At 54.0% G+C, this 13,870-nt stretch overlaps 4 protein-coding genes across 4 annotated transcripts; 1 reads left to right on the top strand and 3 right to left on the bottom strand.

The window, feature by feature from the left end:
• Positions 1–26: 26 nt before the first annotated feature.
• On the bottom strand, positions 27–772 carry PHACADRAFT_30290 (glycoside hydrolase family 12 protein; the record flags this gene model as incomplete). Its single annotated transcript, XM_007397559.1, has 3 exons — positions 27–38; positions 67–381; positions 437–772. The coding sequence occupies 3 exons, from the start codon at positions 770–772 to the stop codon at positions 27–29; spliced, it is 663 nt and encodes a 220-aa protein (XP_007397621.1).
• Positions 773–905: 133 nt separating this feature from the next.
• PHACADRAFT_259480 (uncharacterized protein) lies at positions 906–3,647 on the top strand. Its single transcript, XM_007397893.1, has 10 exons — positions 906–1,063; positions 1,163–1,404; positions 1,464–1,639; positions 1,697–1,795; positions 1,852–2,139; positions 2,201–2,370; positions 2,426–2,598; positions 2,652–2,857; positions 2,926–2,937; positions 2,991–3,647. The coding sequence occupies exons 4-10, from the start codon at positions 1,776–1,778 to the stop codon at positions 3,592–3,594; spliced, it is 1,473 nt and encodes a 490-aa protein (XP_007397955.1). The 5' UTR covers positions 906–1,063; positions 1,163–1,404; positions 1,464–1,639; positions 1,697–1,775; the 3' UTR covers positions 3,595–3,647.
• A 144-nt stretch (positions 3,648–3,791) lies between these two features.
• PHACADRAFT_99155 (uncharacterized protein) lies at positions 3,792–10,830 on the bottom strand (the record flags this gene model as incomplete). Its single annotated transcript, XM_007397892.1, has 10 exons — positions 3,792–3,824; positions 3,876–6,263; positions 6,317–6,901; positions 6,932–8,791; positions 8,841–9,026; positions 9,073–9,253; positions 9,302–9,618; positions 9,669–10,394; positions 10,445–10,570; positions 10,621–10,830. The coding sequence occupies 10 exons, from the start codon at positions 10,828–10,830 to the stop codon at positions 3,792–3,794; spliced, it is 6,612 nt and encodes a 2,203-aa protein (XP_007397954.1).
• A 241-nt stretch (positions 10,831–11,071) lies between these two features.
• PHACADRAFT_210949 (uncharacterized protein) lies at positions 11,072–11,969 on the bottom strand. The gene is made up of 4 exons (XM_007397891.1): positions 11,905–11,969; positions 11,623–11,745; positions 11,483–11,569; positions 11,072–11,424 (listed from the first exon to the last, which is right to left on the bottom strand). The coding sequence occupies exons 1-3, from the start codon at positions 11,953–11,955 to the stop codon at positions 11,501–11,503; spliced, it is 243 nt and encodes an 80-aa protein (XP_007397953.1). The 5' UTR covers positions 11,956–11,969; the 3' UTR covers positions 11,072–11,424; positions 11,483–11,500.
• Positions 11,970–13,870: the final 1,901 nt, after the last annotated feature.

The raw sequence follows: 13,870 nt of genomic DNA, 5'->3' as shown, positions 1-13,870 counted from the left end.
GTGTTGAACAAGATACTGACGGACCGTCAGCGCTTCAGCTACGTAGATTCGTCTCCAGACACGTACGTTCAAGAAATCCATGACGTCACCGCTGAAGCTGGTGATGGTGCCGCTTACGGGCAAGAAGGAGAAGACGTTGTTCGCGCCGTTGGAACCGCTGTACAGATTCCAGGATTGTCCGGCAAGGCTGATGTCCGAAGCAACCGGCACGGGCTGGCCGCTCGAGCTGTAGCTGGATGAGATGGGCCCGGCGTTGTAGTTGGCCAGCCAAATCATGATCTCATTGACGTTCGAGCCCCCGGCGGTGTTCGACGTGAAGAGATCATATGCTACATCAGCGACGACGGTACCAGAGCTGCTCTGGGACCACTTCCAGGTCGTCTGTATGAACGAGTAAGCAACGCATCTTCTCCGAATACATAGAGTGAAGGCTGACTGGCATGCTGGAGATCGCGCTCAGCTGCTGGTTAATGCCCTGGTTGAGCTGAATGTCTGTGAAGCTCTTGACCCCGCCCGAACCCTCGGACCATGTCCAGTTGGTTTTCCAGGAGATGGTGGAGTCGCTCAAGCTGACGAGGCTGGCACATTGCGAACCAGTTGCGCCAGAGATGCCCCACTGGTCAAGAAGAAGCTCGTATTGAGTGGCAGTGACGGTGTCCCATTGTCCGCAATGCGTAGACGTGTCGATGCTCGCACGAGATTCGAGCCCGGCTGGCGTGGGCGAAGCCAGTGCGAGAGAGACGAGAGATGCGATGAGGAGCTTTGAAAACATTGTGCCTCGCTAGTAGCGTGTAGGGGAGATGTGGCATTCGAGGAGGTTATATAGGCTTTGCATTGGAGAAATGTCCGGCCCACATGATGACGGTGCAGGCATATGACCATGAGCTGATTGTAGCGACCCTTCCCTAGAGGCCAACGGAGAAACAGCCACTGAGGACAAATGATACAAGTTCGGTGTGATGTCGTCAAGCATGGTGCCAAGCGGGCCGTGCAGCATCCACTTCACGATGTGCGTTGGCATCAGGTGGGAGTGGGCCTTCCTTGAGCGTGCGGCGCACAATGCCTGAAATATCGCGGAGAAGGTTAACTGAAGAACTCCGGAACTACGACCATGGTCTTCTGCTCGGGCCGTGGTGCGTTTGATCGCATGAAGGAGACTTACCGGCAAAATCCACGCCACAACGCTTGGGGACAATCTGAACGTTCGTCAGGGTCGCGGCAGGCGGGGAAGTTCTTGTGATCGATACCGTTTCGCAACGACATGGGACCCGCCTGCATACGCCAGCAGCATATATCCATCTGATATTTTATGTAGAAGCCTGCGGTTCTAAGGACGACCACGAAGGACGACCACGAGGAGAAACACGACTTGGCGTTGACGACATACAGACGAATGCCCGGCGGGTAAGTACCACTCTGCATGTCTGTCGCTGCAACATGCGGAGATGGCAGCCCTACGGTAGCCATGAATCAAAACTTCACTGCAAGGCATATCGAGGGTGTCATGGTGTATGGTGAAGACGAGGCCCCGGGAACGTTTCCTTTTAAGGACGTGCGGGTTGGTTATCACCCGCCCTGGCATGTCCGGTTCAAATCCCATGTCCGCTCTCTATCGAAGTTTTTTTTTCAACTACGCAAGGTACAAAGTTTTGTTTAGTCTATTTCCTGTGCGAAGCTCACGGTATATAACCAACAGGTTTCGACCGATTGCGACAAAGCCAGTCTTTCTGGCTCGTCTGCACAACAGTTTTGCTGGACCTCCCGTTCGCCGTAACATGGCCCAAGAATTCCTACTGTAAGGGATTATTCTGCGAATTGAAATGCTGCTTGAAGATGACTGAAAGCATTCAGTGTCTCGCCTTTGAAACAGCTTCTCACTCATTTTCGCTACTTGTTGACGTTGCGTTCGCAGGAGGGAGTGTACCACCAGCTCATTCTCTTCCGGCTCACACCTTCAGAAACCGCCATTGCGAATAAGATAAGTACACCGGAGGATGAGCTTTCTTCAGCAGAATCTCAAGAGGTTGCACAGCAGCTGTATGCCATGGAGGCGCAGTGTCCACACCTTGGCGCAGATATCTCGCATGCGGAAATAGAGGAATGCGACAGCAGCCTAGTGCTCGTTTGTCCATGGCATAGGTGAGTGTGGTGAGGTCGCTGCGGAGCTTAGTACTCATCCTCTACATTTTGACTGGAGTAGATATGACTTCGACTTGAAAACTGGGCATAGCGAGACAGGACTCAAGGCCTGCACTTACGCGGTACAAGTCCGACCCGGCGGCTCCGACCCCCCAGAGGAAAGAGTATGGGTAGAGGCACCGGAAGGCGGCACGAACTGGCGGCTCGTTGAACTGCGACCCGTGTCTGAAGGTGAATTACAGCGTAGTCTGCTTTGTTGACTTCTGAGACTGACGCTCGCTTTCAGATTTTGCAGACCCACCTCCCCCGCCTCCAGATCTTTCGCACTTGTCGCTATCCTCAGCACCGGAAAAAAGATCTGATCTTCCTCCGGAGCCAATCGTTCCGGCAGGGAATCCCCCCAAGACGCTGATCGAATGGGCTGTCCTAATCTTAAACACCGCGGATCCCACTCTAAAGGCAAGTCTATGGTATTTCTTGACAAATTCGAGTAGTATTCAAGTTCTTCGTAGGTTCAACGTACAAGGCATGCTGTGAATGCGTTCCGCACAGGAGTAATCAAGTCTATTGGCCACCGCTCCGCTAGTGCCCCTCGACCGCCTGAGGAACCGCCTCGGGAGGAGGCTATCATCAAAAATACTGTAGAATCACGGCAAATGAGCAGACGTAAAAACAGAGCTGTTATGCTCCATGCGCTGGCAAATATTGAGCAGTGGGCGTGAGTACCGAATTCTCAACTCAGGTAAGCTAGGGCACATACTCATTGCAAGTTTGCCATGGCGGCAGCATTGACCTGGCGTGAGTCGTCTTCTGAGGCAAGAGTATCAACCTTCTCATGCGTCATTCACTAGGTGGGACATTATCGCTCGTTTTGGACCAAGCAATCCGGACCTGCCCCACGCTTTCTTCTCTGACTTTACCAAGATGGCATTAGACGAATCAAAACACTTCACCCTGCTCACCTCGCGTCTTGCGGCGCTCTCTCCGGCGACGCCATACGGCTCGATCCCCGTGCACGCCGCCCTCTGGGAGTCCGCGCGGGTGACGTTCGGGTCGCTGCGCTCGCGACTCGCCATCATCCACCTCGTGCACGAAGCACGCGGACTTGACGTCAACCCGGGCACGATCGCGAAGTTTGCCAAGGCAGGCGACGAAGAGAGCGTCAAGATGCTCGAGATTATACACGCCGACGAGGTGACCCACGTCACTGCAGGGCACAGATGGTTTACGTGGCTATGCGAACGCGAAGGTATCGATCCCGTGAAGACATTCAGAGATGAGGTGCGCCGTGGGTGGAGGGGGGATGTGAAGGGTCCGTTCAACGTCGAGGACAGGGAGAAGGCCGGGATGACGCGAGAGTTCTTTGAGGACCTCAAGGGCGAGATGAGCATTGACCCACCAAACACAAGGGAGACAGCTCCTCCTAGAGTTGAGGTCGGATATGGACCGCTCTAATTTATTACCATCAGCTTTCCCAGCTTAGCCTACATAACTTCAACGGCTATCGCCTAATAGTCATAATCAAAATGCGTCAGGTCGACGTGCTCTATGAATACACGAGTGTCACATATGGTATACATCCGATAGCAACTCGACAGCGAAACAACATAGAATCTAGATGGAAGAGAATGGACAAAGAGTCGCGCTGATATCTACCAGGCGCCCAACAGAGATTCAGCGCATTCCTACAAGCTGATTGAGTGCTGTGAATATAGAGAAAATCTAGCAGAACGCACCCTTAGCTTTGGGAACTTGTGCACCAGCGCAACGTTAACCATGGTTCGTAGACGACGTCGAACATCCGCCTTGCTGATAGTAAGTTGGTAGTTACCTGAGCATTGGCAGAAACGAGAGACGTTGTCCGACTGAATTTGTTTGCACTTGGTGCAACGGAGGTCCTGCTGTGCGAATCGCCGCTCGAGTTCCCAGACCATCTCGATGAGAGCGAACTCGATCATGGTGCGGTCGTACTCTCCATAGCAATTGACGCATGTCCAGCGCGGAGCACCCTGGCCGGCAAGCTCCACCAGCTCGGGATCTCGACAGAAGTCGAAGTCGCGCAGAGAGTCGCAGTGTCGGCAGGGGACATTAGAGAGCTTGAGCGGCTCACAAGGGTTCTGGAAGGCCGCCTCGGATGAGAATTCTCGCACTCCGACGAGCTCGAGAAGATTGCGTTTCAGCAGGCCAACTTCAATCTGGCACTCCTTCGACAACGCAAAAATGGCGCAGGTAAACTTGACAAACTCGAGGACAGGGTTCGTCATGTGGAGGTGTGATCCAGGAAGCACCGGGAACTGCCATTGAGCTAAAATTTCTTCGTCCATCATGGCCCCACGGTGTTGATCGATAACATTGCCAACCATCTTCAGCATCCGCCGAAGGAGTTTGCGTTGGACGAACTCCTTGCTGTCTTCTTGCTCTTTAGTCTTTCCTGCGTCTGGCTGTGTCGCGCCCGGAGGGCCATTCTGGATCATACGAAGCGGCGCACGACCACCGGCGTTGCTCTTCTGCTTAACCTTGAAGAATTCGACGAGGAAGTACCGTATCGCCTTCTTGAAGTCTTCTTGGAGAGCAGGCGGCAAAAACGATTGAATATTCCAGCGCATCTCCAGACACAGCTCCTCGGCTGGATCGACAGCGAGTGGGTCCTCGCAAACAATACCAGCTAGGTTGGCTGGGTCCATGAATATGAGGAAGTCATAGAAGCGCTCCGTGTGAAGGTAGACATGCTGGAAGAGTTCGTGAGAAGTGACAGCCGTGGTGATGTAGGTGGCGTAGGCGTGAGCTGTCCCAGGTGGCTTCGAGGTGACGAGGAGAATCCTGCTCAGGTCTGCATAGACAACGTGCGACCCAAGCCGCTTAAACTCGGCAAGGATCTGGATAAACGTTTTCCGCATGAGGCCGTGGACGAACCTGTGGAGGCTAGGCTCGTAGAGGTGGGATGAATTTGAGCTGATCCATCGCCAGAAGTGGTCGATGGCGAGTGAAGCAGGACTTTCGAAGTTGCCCCGAATCTTGTCGAGGAGCCACGTCTTCACCATGCCTCTGAGAATGCTGAATGTGATCGGAGATACGCTGGATTCGCCTAACGTCAGATCCTTCTGGGTATCGTCGCCGGTGTACTGATCCAAGTTCTTCGTCGCATCAAATGCGGTGGCACCGCCGCTGCCTTCTAGCTCATTCACGATCATCGAGTGTAAGACAGCGTCGACCGCGAGGTTCCGGACCGTGATCTCCAAACAGACGTTCGAGTAGCATCCGGGGGACATAAACTCGGTCTTGGGCAGCTCCTCAGTGGGCCGGCGGTCGTCTTCAATGCCGCCCAAATCCGGCCGATCGGTCGGCGACCACCAAAGTAGAATGTCTTGTGCGGTCAACCGACGGGCGAACTCGATATCGGCGAGCAGCAACGGCTGGTCGCCATCTATGTGTCCAACCGGAACGTCATAGTAATCTGCGAGGGCGATGGTACGATCCAACCAGGCGCCCATCGTCAGGTAGCGGCGAATCATCTTCTGGGCAGCGGCAGGCTGCCATGGGAGAACATCCAAAGAGTGGAGGGCCTTGGCCTTCGACATCGACAAAACTGGGAACTTTGCCAGCTTTGGAATGTATGCGTCAAAGTAAGTCTGCTCCTTCAGAGACGAGATCACGACTGTCAGGCCCTGGTTCTCCGCGAGACCGAGCTCACGAGAGATGGCCTTCATGGCAATGAAGTCGTTCGCGTGGTAGGTAGTCGTGAAATCAAGCGAATCAGGGTACGTGAAGGAGATGTTGGAGCCTTGGTTTGGACGCTTGTTCAGCAAGTCGAGGTAGGTTTCCGGTAAGCGGACGAGTGCTTGGCGGCGAGTTGCAGGATCGACGATGTGCAGCCTAACTGGGCCCGATGGAAGGAAAAGGCCGAACACATGAACATTTGCAGAGCTGGACATCGCGTGGAAGAGGAGTGTGCATTTAGTAGCTCGTCCCTCGTCAAGATACTTGACACGAGACGAGTTTGCCATAGCTCTGTCTAGTTGTTTTAGGTCAAATCCAGTGACCTCGGCACGGTTGAGTGTCAGACCGCTGATATCGGTAGCGCAGGTCTTGCCCAACTTGAGCAACGCGCGAGTGACTAGTGGCACCTACAATGTCGAGTCAGAAAGCGTCGGCCGCGAAATACACGGAATGCACATACCTGCTGCTCATATACTCCATCGACACTCGGGTCGTTAGTCAAATGAATGAAATGTTCCTGCTCCTCAAGGAACGTCTCCTCTCGCACGGACAGCTTATACAGGTTAACGCAGGGCTGATCGCGTGGCAAAGTCCGCACGACCTTTTCGACGCTGTACATGTCGGTCCGGAAGTGATCACGCTTCGGCGTTATGCGCAAGTGCACGTAGAACTCTCTCGGAATCCGGAGCGGTACAGATACCAGGCCGGTGTCGGTTGAGAGCCAGAGAGTGAACTTGCCTGGCGTTCTCATCTGGCGAATCTGTACAATGTCCCAACGACCCGTGTCCTTGACACGGACGCCCTTGAACATTTCCGGGACGACAGCGTCATCGTTGAAGCCGAGCTTCTTCGCCAGCCTCTGCGTCCAGCGGACTCTGGCGCCTCGTAGCCAAGCGGAATAGTTAACCTCAGGCTTCACCTTGGGAAGCTGTGACTCCGATGCGGGTTCCGGCGTCTCTTCACGGCGACTGGGCTTGCGGTTGACGACCGCAATGCGTTTGCGACCATCGCGACTCTGCGTGCCGCCGATATCTTCGATGTCGGCCTCGGTTTGCTGGGTCTGCAGAGTGTCAACGGTCATCTTGCCGAAGTACTCCGTCATCTTGTGCTGGTGAAACTTGTCGCCTTGCGCCACGACGCGGCGGTGAAGCCAGTCAGGGTGGCGAATGCGCGGAACGGGATTCGCAACCTTCTGCATCGCAGCAGGAATGGTGATGAGCTTCTGAATGACGGAGCCGAGGCGCTCGATGTAGTAGCCCCAGTCGAGAATCGACCGGAGGTCAAAGTTTGTCATACTGTTATCCTTGAGCCACTTGCGCAGGTACGCTCGCTTGACGCTCTCCTCGGCGGAGAAGATCGCGACTGGTACCGCACGCTCGGTGACAGGTGCACCAAGGGGTTTTGCAGAGATGATGAACTTGCATGCAAGACCCTTATCCTTGACCATCTGATCGCCCAAGAACTCTGCGAGCCGCTTAGCCGTACTAATCGAGGTCGACTTCTGGCCGGCGTACTCCGCCAAGGTCCTCGACATGCTGCGGTTCTCGGCGATGAGTTCGACAAGTTCATCGTCACCAAGACTCTCTGCCTTGCTGAATAGTACATCGAGCCACCGGTCGGCGATCTGAGCTACCGCAGTGTAGCACTCCTCGGTCGTCGTGCCGAGCAAGAACTTCTCGAAGATCTGAGACTGGAAGATCTTGATGAGCTGTAGTTCGCCCCGACGCTTGACCTCGAAGCCCTTCAGCTCAGCAAGCGAACCGTCGTCATTGAAGACCGCATATCTCTTCTTCAAGAGTTTGTCTTCCTCTTTCGACGACGGGAGGATCATCGCCTTGTACGGTCCGTCCAACTCGAAGAATATCGAGTTCTCGCTATGAATCTTGTAATCCCCGGTCTCAGGGTCAAGGTCGTGGTATTGGTGGTTCGTGAACTGAGCGTTGACGAGGTGGTTGAGCATAGTACAAGGGTAGGAGAACGCAATAGCCTTCCCGTTCTCCAGCTTAAACTTGAAATTCTCGGGGAAGACACCAGGGAGCATGCACCAGATACCGTCGGTATCGAGCTCTAGCGGTCGGCCGATCTGCTCTACGAGCTGCCGGGCCATCTGGATGATAGTCGCGCCCGTTAAACAGGTGATGCCAGCCATCTCCATTGAGTGCCAGCGCGCGCCCTTGCGCATGACGTAGCCATAGAAGGAGTTGAGGATACACTTGTGTGCAAGCTGCAGCGAGTCGTAGAGCACGATCATCTTCTTCGCCTCGTCAACCTCCGCAATGGAACGGCTCTCAGAAAGGACAGTGTCAAGATTCTTCTTCCACGTCTTGTGCAACCCTTTGTACTCGTACCGACGGTCGCGGAAGCGGCGCACGGTATCAATATAGAAGGGGTTCTCCCTCTGGCAGATGATCGCCTGGCGGTTCTCCACCTTGGTATCCTTCACTTTCTTGTAGACCTTTCTCGAGTAGTCGCCAAGACGCTTGTGGAGAAGCGCAGTCTGTTCGGCCGGCGCGAGATCAGAGAATCTTCGCTGGGGTTGACCGGGTTTCTTGGGCGGAAACGTCTCTTGATTCAGCGCATGCTTGATCATGTTGAACTCGTCACGACGCGCAGGGAATAATTCTCCTCTCCATGCCCAGGTCATTCGCCTGTCGCAGACCTTGCCGGGGCGATTGAAGTCGCAGACGGCACATACAGACTCGTCCACGACGGAATCCGGTTGGAGCCGATTGGACAACATGATGTTGGGGTACATGGCGGCGACATCCAAGTGGTAGATGAGCGGATTATCCATGCGAAGAGGATTGTCGCGCATTTCCTCGAGCTTGGCCTGAATCTGTGCCTTGACTTCGTCGTAGTTCGTCACGCTCTCAAGCGACGACTTGGACTCTTCGACGATACAGAAAGTCAGCGCAGCATCCAGCTGATCAATTAACTGTTTCCTTCGGTCAGCAACAGGTTTTGCATGAGCTAAGAAGGCTGACCTGCTGCACAGCGGAAGGCTCAATCTTAAATTGCGTCGAGATATCGCTCCGGAAGACACCTGCTTCAAGAGCTTCGACGTGTCCTCCGACGTAGGTCTCGGTTGCGACCAGATGTCCTTCATACATTTTTCCATGCTCTTCTTCGTGCTTGTTAGGCATGATGACGTTGCCTCGGAATGCTTCGACCTATAGCATGTTACTACGTATCGGCAGAGGCAATCAGAGAACGTACCATCAGAAGTGTCTCGCAAAGTGTGCCAGATCCTTTGCGTAGAACCTCGTCCGCTTTGAGAGGAATGATGTTACATAGAGAGAAGATGAACGGATGGACATATTTCATGTAGAGATAGTAAGTCGCTACTGCATCGGAAACGGAGTATTGGGCAAGAATTTGTGGCTGTTCCATCGCGTACCTGCGTACCTGTGAGTAAACTATGGCAGTAGCATATGCACTGACTCACGGTGTCATCAGTTCGGGGTCGAGCTCGATGGGGTTATACCCAAGCTTCGCCGTGGTGACGGCCTTCAGACCCTGACTGCCTTGTGGCAAGTACGAATCGCGCTTGACCCAGCGGAAGCAATCCATATGCGCACACGTCCTGCTCTTGTACTCCTCTTCAGAATCGATGACGAAGCCTGTCTCGAGAAACATGTCGATTCCGTGAACCTTAGCACGTGCGTACAGGAAAGGGAAATCGAAGAAGTCTCCGTTGAACGTTGCCATAACGGTAGGTTTGACTTCCTGAATATGAGAGAAGAAACGACGAATTACTGAAGGCTGTAGTCGCGAATAAGTTCGCATATAGTCAGTGAAATGCCTGGACATACCTCATCAGCTTCGTTGAAAACTACGAAGGGACCCTCGTAGCCTTCCTTAGGGGTATACTCGAAGTCGTCGATGTCTTCGCTAACGATCTCACGGTTTGTAATGAGGAACCCCTGGCCGTCGACCATGTACGAGATCATCATGACTTGGTCGATGGCTTGGTCAGGGAACTTGAGTGGCGCCTTTGTCGTCTCAATGTCGTAGGCCATGACGACGGGGTCGGCTCGCTTGACACGCTCAACTAGCTGCTTGAATATTGGCTGCCCGCCCTCGAAGGTGATGGCATACCAGAGACCGACGCGAATCTCGTTATCCATGGCAACGCGCAAGTAGTATGGCACGTCGAACTCCCGGATATCGATAATACCTTCCCTAGGATCCCGATCCTTGCCTCCAGGTCGACTCGAAGCGACACTGTCGACATCCATGGCCCATTCGGAGTCGACTTCTATCGACATGCTCGCTTCGTTCGCTGTGGCTTGGACGACCTCGGCGTACGCGTCGACGGCATCAAGTTTTGCACCATTGGCGAGAGCCAAGGGCATAACGTCTTTTCTGACCGCCAAAAGGTCTGACACGTTCCTGAACTGCAGCTGCAGGTAGAGTCGTCGGTGGCCGAGTAGGTGGTTTGGCATCTGCAGGTCTTCCTTCTTGTGCCGTGTAATGCGGCAGATGACGCCCTCGTATTTCTTAAGCAGCCACTCCTCTATCACAGTCTCCATCCCGCTCTGCGAAATATTCAGCTCAGGTACTGTGCTAGCTTCAGATTAACACGTACCTTGCAGGCGATGTAAAAGTAAGGCTCGTACTGTAGCGTGCACCTGAACATACCGCCGTCGTCTTGAATAAAGAAAAAGTCCACAGCAGCTTTCCCTGATGGCCATTCTGCATCTTTTACTAACGTCTATGCGCATAGATGAGCTGAGCGAAGCTTGACAAAGAATGAGAACGCACCGGGTGCATATTGATCAGCCACCCTTCCTTCGTAGGGCCCTCCGAGACCCTCGCAAAACCCATCTTCTCGTCAATTTCATCCTGGAGCCTGACTTGCTCGAATCGTTCTGCGAGCTGCGTGCCGTCGTCTTCGCGCGGTGGGCCTGGCTCGCTGTTCGCCGATGCGCCTCCCCTGCCTCGTCCTCGCCCTCTGCCGCCCCTAAAGTGCATGTTTCCACCACGGTTTGGAAACCGTGAGCCCCCACGGCCTCGTTTCCCGCCTCCAGAAAATGAGCCGCGAGCCATGTTCGAAGTCGTGGTCGATGACTGGGCGTCTACGCGCGCGTCACGGTCGCCAAGAGTCACCCTTGTGACTATAACGTGACATTTTGACAGTAACTCGGTCTTTGCGCGGGCTGTCACGTTCCCGCCTCGCTCTTTTGGTTTCGACTCTTAGGCCTGGGTCTACCGTAAAGCTGAGTATACTTGCATCCTCCAACAATATGTGATGGCACCATAGTGTTGTTGGTCATGGTTATGCTCTAAATTGCGCTTGTTGGAGCCGGTATAATCGACACTGGAGTCCAGCAGCTCACTACGTGCCAGTTAGCTCGCGAGGCCTGTGGAGAGATTCCGACGTATTTTGCTGATATTATGCTTAAATACGCTACAGATAATCTGACAAGTCCGTGGAAGTCTTGCCCTGAGCAATATTCATACATAGCAGCAGAAAGTAGGGTATATATAGCAGCATGAACAGCGCAAGACAGAACGACATTAGCACCGCATCTTGGTGTATTGCGGAGGCTCGCCAACGCTAAAGCACTGAACAACAGGATATATTCAACGTCATGTCGCTGGAACGAGTGAGCCACTCACGCACCGGTCGTGTATATGCTAGCTATGACATTTCAGCGTTCGCCTCACGCTTCCAGCCGGCGCTGCTTATGAAGTCCTCGTCGATTTCGATCTGCGTTCCGTGGTCAATGCCTGAAGTGTATCTTGCCTGTGGCATGTACTTACGGGAGCAGGGAGGGCGTGTACCGAAGCGACAGCAACAACGAGCAGGGCGGACAGTGCAGCGAGGACACGCATGACTAGGGCAGGTCGCTTTTGCGATAAGGGCGAAGTTGAGGATGAGCGTTCCTGTCCCGTAGATCGAAGGTGGTCAGTATTTATAGAGTTACAGCAGTATGCATCTGGAGCCGGCCGATGCGGGAACAAGCAGCTGTCTGCAGCTGTCGCTCTAGAGTAAGCTCCCATGCGGAACACAGCACGGCATCCGCTGCATGGGGCTAAAGATACCTGAATGTATAGGAGGATTACAGCTGCACCGTACCCCTGGCGACACAGCATGCCACTCTCGCCGACGTCGTTCACTTTGATATGGGTTCCAGGTCGTACGCAGCAGCGGTGTTAAGCTTCTTGTTAGGTCCTTGAGCCTGCGGAATGGCCAAGACGCATCTGGAATGCCTAAAGGGATTTTCTGTTCCCGACTGGGGCTGGACGTGTCAATGCATCGATGGGCCGGCAGGAGGGTTGCCGTGGTTGCCGTCTCCGCGTGTGCAAGGCACAGCGGCGCAGGGATCTTTTCGCCGGCTGCGATGAGAAGATAGCGAAAAACTGAGAAGCTTCCGTGTGCCTTGCCTTTCCTATTGAAACCGCGCGATGGAAAAATGACATTGACTCCCAAGTACTTCCGGCACGTGGGTACGCGCCTCTATTTTGGGTGGATACCCATGGAAATGCTCAATGTGCGCGAAATTAACAGGTACGAACATGAGACGACATGAGTCCTAGCATCGCACGAATGCTGCGCCTTGTTTTCTACGTCAACCATGAGCGCGTACCGTCGGAAAGATGCCCATTCCGTGAAGGCTCATGTTCAGCGAGAGACGTGCGCCTTAACAGCCGCCACGAAGCTTGCGTATTTCACGACCGGGTCCTTGCCTGATCCATACATCATGTGAGAATCGTTATCTGTTGCCAAAGTCGCCCCCGCTCTATGCGAGTACCTCGGCGTCATGCCACCTAAAGTTGTAGCAGTTTTTCCGATACTGTGTGCACTGACGAATCGGATGACCCGAGACAGTCTTCGATCATCGTCTCTCTCTCCTTTACGGATGTCGGTGATAGTGTCTAATATACCCATTTTGAGGGCGAACAAAGATATGTGTACATCACATCAAGAGTTTGTACGCTGGGAAGGTATGCACTTACGGTGAGGGCCATGCGATAAGCTGCCGAAGCTTTGTGTGACAAGCCCGGCCTGAGCTTGAAACGTTGCTGATGTTAATGAACGGCCTAAACTAACGGGTGGAGCCTCCTCTGTCGGATCCTTTCCCACAGGGCCGACCTTAGGCACCCGCTGGCATGACATTGCCCACATTGCGCACGTCGGGATGCACGGAAAGCTGCGGACAAGGGGGCGACATATCACGCACGGATGTCATCGAATATGCACTGGAGCACTGCTATGATACTAGTCCATAGCATCCCCCGCCTGGAGAACGGCCACATTCGGGAAGCTGTTAACGGCCCGGCGGAGAAGAGACAGGGCATGCACTCGGCAGGCGCGAGGGACAAAGATGTGGTCTATCCCGTAGATCGCGGTTGTGACAGGGCTATCGCGATGGCAGAGGAGAATCGCTGTCCATGCATGGTAACTTAGACGGTTAACGCACGCGACGACATGAAAATATGCGTACCGTGGAGTAAAGGTAATTGTTTACGAGGCCTTGAGGTCGAACTGATACTTCCTTTGGCAGAAAACTGAGAAAAAGTAAGTAGTGGTTAACGCCGGAATCGAACCGACGACCTAGCCGACCCCGCCTCCGATCGATCCCGCCCTCAACAACATCGCGTGCGCCCGGCTCCGCCGTCGTAACTTTTGTACGCGAGCACGATGTTTAGACTCTGTAGCCCCGCATGTACGCCAGCGCGGATTACCCTGGCGAAACTCGAGCTGTCAAAAGTCCAGCACACTGGCGCCATGCTGTGCGGCAACTCTGCAGCCTTCAAACCTAGGATTGAGCTATGCAGCCGATGGCGCGTCCGTCATGGTCACCTACTTGATTAGCGAACGAGCTCGCCCGGCAAATTGATGCCTAGGAGAAGGGCAAGGCGATTGTTATCAAGGCCGACGCATCGTCCACAGCGGAACTCATTGATGAGATAGTCCGGCACTTTGGCAAGCTTGACTTTTTGTGGATGCGGGGTTTTTGATCAACGGCGCTCTGGAGGCCTCCAACGAGTGGTCATTTGACGACCA

Source organism: Phanerochaete carnosa (assembly GCF_000300595.1).
Source record: "Phanerochaete carnosa HHB-10118-sp unplaced genomic scaffold PHACAscaffold_7, whole genome shotgun sequence".
Lineage (NCBI taxonomy): Eukaryota > Fungi > Basidiomycota > Agaricomycetes > Polyporales > Phanerochaetaceae > Phanerochaete > Phanerochaete carnosa.
The sequence above is the reverse complement of the archived record's forward strand: the minus strand, read 5'-3'. Positions and strand labels throughout refer to the sequence as shown.